Raw genomic sequence first — 6,776 nt, forward strand, 5'->3', positions numbered from 1 at the left:
ACTATTTGAACTTAAACATTTTAATTTTTCATCAAAATTCCATATCTCGGGTTAGGGACCTCGGAATTTGATTCCGGGCATACTCCCAAGTCCCAAATCACGATACGGACCTACCGAAACTGTCAAAATACTGATCCGAGTCTGTTTGCTCATAATGTTGACCAAAGTCAAACTTGGCCTTTTAAAGCCAACTTAAGGAACCAAGTGTTCCGATTTCAACCCAAACACTTTCAAATCCCGAACCAACCATCCCCACAAGTCATAAATCATTTAAAGCACATATATGAAGTTTTATTTAGGGTAACGGGATTCTAAAAGTCAAAACGACCGGTTGGATCGTTACACTTATATTCCCTACATCTAGTATCAAACATTATGGAATCACGAGGAGGTGACTGACTGATTGATCTTAGCTAATTTCATGATAATAATTAATATATCTAAAGATTTGTTTATATATCCAATCAATCAAATACTTAAATGCACCAGAAATTCCAAAGATCTTTTTGTCTGTAGATCCTAATGAACTCTCCTGGACTTCACATCCACAATTCACTAGAGACACATCCAAATATTCACTAGCCAACAGGACAAGAAAAGGAAATACTGACCACTTTTTGTCAACAGTTGAAGCTATTGGGAAGGGAAAGAATGCTCAGGAATTTTTTTTAGAGGTATGTGAAATATAGTGGATGGTGTGCATATTTCTAACAATAACACAAACAATGACTCAATCAAAATGTGGTAATATATATTACTATTAGATAAACTCTCTGTTAACCATGTCTGGTAAAGAATTAATAACACTTCACCAAACAGAATAAGACTTCACCTCATTCCTGTAACTTAGATGAATAACCTCATAAAGTACAATAATCACGCAAAACCTGTCGTGCAAGATCCAATGCTCCACTTGTCTTATAGATCAAGTGCAGGTTGTAAGCTGCTTCTCTATGCAAGCTGCAATAACCTGAGTTTCCATTTTCTCTGAGATGTTGGCTTTCATAAGGAAGCCGGGGAATAGGATAATCCTTTTCCCGAATAGAAAGCACCTTCTCATAATATGAAGCGGCTAAAGATACAAGGCCCACATGATGATATGCTCGAGCTATGTTGAATAATGCTTCTTGACTTTCTCCACAAAGTTTTAGATACTTGAACAAAAATGCCATGCCTTGTACCACACACTGATGCTTATTCTTAAGTCTGACATCAAAGGCTAAATTAATCAATGAAGTCCCAACACAAAGATTAACAAATGGACTATCAGGAAGAAGCTTGTAGGCATGTAGGTATTCTTCTGCAGCAGTTTGATATAGGCAGCCCATACTAAACTGATGCCCTGAAATGATAATTGGAGGTACACATTCTTTCTCCTTTTCCCGAATCCTACGCAAGAATCGAGAATGCTTATGCCGATAAATCTCCATTTTGCATAGTGCTTTAAAGTAGTAATTCCACACTGATATTTTGTAAGGATGTCGCTGAAGAATATCCCTGACAAAATCATACCCACGTCTAGGATCTATCACATTGTATGCCATCTGAGCTCCAAGAAGTGAAAGCTCTTCAATTTTTTCAGAAGATATCGCATTAGAAGAAAAGGGCATGATCCATTTACAAACATCCAATGCTTCTTCATGTCTCCCTAGAGACGCCAACGCTTTGGCCAATTCAATAACAAGCTGATGATTTTCCTCATCTCTTAAGAGCTGAGGAGTTGGAAGTTTCTTCTTCTTCTTTGGCCAACATTCATCGTCTGACTCTTCACTTTGCCAGTCCACACCAGCAGCTAATGCTTTCAATTTCATTTCCTCCTTCAAATTTGTTCTCCGTTGAAGGAGCCTCTTTGCTCTAGCAGCCTTTTCACGCTCAGCAGCAGTAACTGCTGGTTTAAATCTCTGAAATAGGTTGTCAACTTGATTGTTTTCCAACACTCTGGCTCTCTCAATCAGCTCACTCGTTGAAAGCTTTTTCTTTTTAGCAACCTGCTCCTCTGTTGTTTCAGAGGTGATTAATTGACTAACCAGGGGAAAGAATACATCTACAAACTCTTGAAGCATATTTTTAGTTTGATAAATCTTAGCAAGCTTTAGTCTTACTTTCTCATCATGCCACCAAAACTTAGACTTCTCGCTGCATGAATCTGCCCCAAAATCTAAAACTGGTGAAGAGAGCAATGATATGGCTTCTTTTTCCTTCTTTTCTTCAAGAAGAAGAGAAGCTAAACTTATCCGCACTTCAACATTGTCCTCAAGTGAATGTACAGCTTTGTAGAAGAACCAAATTGCCTCTTCCTTTTTCTCCAATGACAGGTAACATTGGGCAATTTTCAGATTCAAGATCCCATCATCAACTCCCTGGTTTCCTTCTAACATCAAATAGTAATGTAAAGCATATTCATAGTGCTCAAGAATCTTAAATGTGTTTGCAATTTCAACAACTGAATCAACATTATCATTTGCATTTTCTAGTCCAAAAGCCTTCAATAAGGTTTCAGCTTTACTCAGATTTCCAAGATAAATGTTGCAGATTCCTGCTTTTGCTGTTAGATTCAATGGCCATTCTCTCCCCATAAAACATCCTTCAATATGTTGAAGAGCTTTAGCATATTCTCCATTTTCAATGCATATAGTTGCCAGCATATCAATAATTATTGGATCAGCATCCGTTTTGCGATATTTAAGATAATCCTCCAGCATCAAAAGGGAATGTTCAGTTTTACCAATTTGCTTATACAACTTTGCTGCCGATATGCATGCTTCAATATTGTCCGGAAGAAGTTGAAATACTTTTTCATATGCCTTGGCAGCTTTCTCATATTCTTTCAGCTCAAGGTAATGGGATGCAGAAAGTAGTCTGAGTGAAATATCTTCAGGCTCCGCAGCTATTGCCTTAGGAAGATACTTATTCACATCAGCAGCATTCCCTTGTTCTAAAGACCATGAGAGAAGCAGCTTCCACAATGAGGTGTCTCTTGGCATAACTAAAGCGGCAAGTTCATAAAAATACATGGATTTTCTCTTTTCACCAATAGCATCATATACAACAGCAAGTGTATGATATGCATCAGGTGTAGGTTCTAGCTGAATAACTTCATGTAACAGTTTCAATGCCTCTGTATATTTACCAGCAGCATAGCAAAGAGTGGCTTCCCCTAATAACTTTCTGGCCTCAAGATTTACCTTGTTTCTGGATCCTTTTGGCCTTCCCACTCGTTTGTCTTTCTTGTGTTTCCTTTTACTTCCAAAACTCATGGCTTCCATAATTTCATCAAAACTAGCACCAACAATATCTTCCTCTTCACGTTTCTTTTTGGTTTGTTTATGCTGGCAACCAGCTAAAGCTTTTCTCTTTCTTTCAGCAAGTAATTCATAATTATCGGCTGGTAATAAATTAACAGAAACACCTTCAAATTCTTCTTCTTCAGCACTATCCTGGCGGTCATAGTTATCTTCACAGTCATCTATAGCTTCTGCCCCTTCAGAGCCATCGCTTTCCACTGAACCCATTTTAACCAAATAGACCAGTTGTTTTTATTGTTCTCCTATTGCCCCAATTACTGTTAAACTATAACTGCATTAAATCAAATTAAAACCTGCAAATATATGATGCACATGTTTTAGTCCAGAAAAATAATGGAATGATCTTGAAGTTTATTAAAATGAAACAACCACAAATAGATGCATGTGTTATGTTATCCAGCCTTCATGCCTTTGATCATGTTGAACTTGATTCCAGTTAGAACAGAATCTAAAAATTCAGAGCTATCCCTTGCCACAGAACTGTCAGAACCCATTTTAACCAAATAGTCTTGATTTAATTGTTATCCTATTGTGCCAATTATAGTTAAATTAGAACTACATTAAACCAAACTAAACCCTGCAAATATATGATGCACTTCAGTCCAGAAAAATAACATGAAACAACCACAAATACATGCATGTATTATATCATCATCCTTCATGTATAGCCAAAAGCCAACTAAAAACTCAAGGAAATTCAGATATGCACATTAAGCAGATCAAATTAAGACTGGGCACTACTGAAATAATAATAAAAATTGCATTTTTTCCTCTCTCTGAACAACAACAATTAAGACCGGGTACGCAGACCTTACTCTTACCTTGAAGGTAGAGGGGCTCAAGGAAAGATATTGTTTTTTTCCTCTCTATATGCAGATAATATGAAATTGAACCACTGATCATCAACAGCCATGCATTTTTTTTTTCTTCTCAGAAATAATCTATGTTACAATTTCTCTATCAATCCTTTCACATTTAATCCGAGTTGACGCTTATTTACAGCACAGCAAGTAGCAAGCGATTATTACTACTACCAATGTTATCTTAACAATGGCAAGAACATAGCGTAAAGGTCTCTAGGGTTTCTTTATAATTGCAATTCTCCGATAGAAGAAACGGAATCGACTCTATAGACGAAAAACAAAATAGAGATCAACTGAAAATATTGAAAAGCGGTTTTCAAAAATCGATTTCAAGATATACAGTAACAGATTTCTCGCTAAATGTTTTGGACTAATAACGTGTTAAGGACGCGATAGATTTTGCGAAAATAAACTTGTGTTTTACCTGCATTTTGGCCAAATCCCAAATCTCAAATCCCAAATCCCAAAACTATCTGTTTTGGGCCAAAATATCACTAATATATTTTTAAAAAATTACCTCAAGCTTTTATATTTTATAAAAAGCCCACAATTTATTATTTTGTAACGATGTTGCTTCATTTTCTCGGTCATCTGATAGTGTATCATGTAGTTCATTATAAAAATGATAATTTTATATCAAATTTATTTATGTTCAAAATTATAATTTACGATAATGTAATAAATGTTATTGATAATGATATTATTGAGTATTTGTAATAATTTTTAAAATTTATGAGTATAAAACAAATTTAAAATAAATTTGAAAATCTATAACTCTAGCTAAGAAAAGTACAGTATTTTTCTCAAGTGCTTCTCACAAAAGAACGCTAGAAGGAGGGGTCAAACCTCAAGTTGTATATTTCTATTGACCATATTCAAGGAATCGACGACTTTTACGGTTGTCTCCCTCCTTCAATTGGGCATTACCATTTTCTTAAATATTTTTCCCATTTAGAATTGAGAAAATGACCTCCTCAAAATTTTAGTAGCTTATGTTTTTTTCCATTGAGACGAAATATTCCTCCGGCTCAAACATATTACAACTAATAACCCGAAATATCTATTTTATATAGCGACAATCTATTTTGTATAGTGACAGTCTATTGTATATAAATTGTACAGTGAGAGTCGATTTTGTCTATTTTGTATATTTTTTATATAGTGACAGTCTATTTTGTATATATTTTATATAGTGATAGTCTGTTGTATATATTTATTATAGTGACAGTCTATTGTATATAAATTTTATAGTGACTCTCTATTGTATATAAATTGTATAGTGATTCTCTATTTAGTATATTGTTTGTATAGTGACAGTGTATTCTGTATAATGACAGTCTATTTAGTATATTTTTTGTATAGTGACTGTCTATTTTTTATATATTTCAACGTTATGCATGATGGATATTCAGTGATATCCAGGGCTTTTTTTCATCTCCATACACAAGCGCACACTCATTGTTTTGTATAGTGATAGTTTATTTTGTATAGTGACAGTCTATTGTATATAAATTGTCTAGTGACAGTCTATTATAGTATATTTTTTGTATAGTGACAGTCTATTGTATACAAATGAAATTTGCTTAATTAATTTCAGGAAACAGTTTTTGTTGAAATTAGTATTCTTCAAAGTATTTTAAAACAAAACAACAACTACTGTCTACTACGTAACAATCCTTAGCTATTTGAGACAGTTATATGACTCATATTATACATTTCGCTCAAATAATATGATGATTTTCGAAATACAACAAATATTTATTAACTTTTGAAAATACATAAGCAAAACCTCAAACTTGTTGGCGTTTTTATATTATAATTTACGAGAAGAATTTATTAATATATCTATTTGCTACTAAATATATTTAGGAATGAAAAAAATAATTCCTGGCTATATAGCGGAACAGAGAAGAAAAATATCAAAATTTTATGTCTCCTCTCTTGAGATAGAGTAGGTTATATTTATGCAATTTAGACACTATTTATACTCTAATTTAGCCGCACTTTAGTGATATTTGAATGCTAAAAGATAACAAAATACTCTAATTAAATTTTTTATGCTTTTGCAGGAGCCACTCCGACCTAGGAGGAAGCTAAATAATATTTTGAAGTCAATATGGAGTGTGTAAGGCCAATCGAAGGTTACCCCAGTCGAAAATGAGCGAGAAAAGCAAGCGGGGAGGTCCCCTCTAGGTGCGCGGCAGCGGAGTTGACCGCGAATTGGACCGCGCACTGGAGGCAGAATACTGACGGAAATCCGCGGCTGGATCCGCAGTCGAATTCGCAGCCGCGGATGGGCGAACGGAGGCCAACAACTCAGGGACAATTATGTAATTTCTAAGGCGACTAACCTAAACCTATATGAAGCCTAATTCGCCCAGAAGAGAGAGGGAGCTGTTTTTAGGAGATTTTGGATGCAAGAACAAGAGAAAAAAAGATGGAGAATTTCCTAAGATTTTTCATCTTCTCCTTCTTTTTACTTCCATTATTGATTATGAATTGTTATAGTGAATTTTTATCCATTAGTATAAGTAGCTAAACCCATCATCTAGGGTTGATGGAACCAATTGTTGTATGAAGTTTTGACTATGTTTAGATATAATTGAGC

General features: G+C 34.8%; 1 protein-coding gene across 3 annotated transcripts; it reads right to left on the reverse strand.

The window, feature by feature from the left end:
• Positions 1–675: 675 nt before the first annotated feature.
• LOC104088172 (uncharacterized) lies at positions 676–4,538 on the reverse strand. Of its 3 annotated transcripts, none has more exons than XM_009592812.4 (2): positions 4,127–4,538; positions 676–3,598 (listed from the first exon to the last, which is right to left on the reverse strand). In XM_009592812.4, exon 2 carries the CDS (start codon positions 3,510–3,512, stop codon positions 861–863), a length of 2,652 nt encoding a protein of 883 aa, XP_009591107.1. In that variant the 5' UTR covers positions 3,513–3,598; positions 4,127–4,538; the 3' UTR covers positions 676–860. The 3 variants fall into 3 exon arrangements, with proteins under 3 accessions (XP_009591107.1, XP_018623605.1, XP_070053825.1); XM_018768089.3 differs by having other exon boundaries at positions 4,116–4,538; XM_070197724.1 differs by lacking the exon at positions 4,127–4,538 and having other exon boundaries at positions 676–970; positions 1,053–4,100.
• Positions 4,539–6,776: the final 2,238 nt, after the last annotated feature.

This window comes from Nicotiana tomentosiformis, chromosome 3 (genome assembly GCF_000390325.3).
Source record: "Nicotiana tomentosiformis chromosome 3, ASM39032v3, whole genome shotgun sequence".
NCBI lineage: Eukaryota > Viridiplantae > Streptophyta > Magnoliopsida > Solanales > Solanaceae > Nicotiana > Nicotiana tomentosiformis.

Excerpts from the sequence above, each read along its gene's own strand:
- LOC104088172 (XM_009592812.4), bottom strand. The coding sequence starts at position 3,512 with ATGGGTTCAGTGGAAAGCGATGGCTCTGAAGGGGCAGAAGCTATAGAT.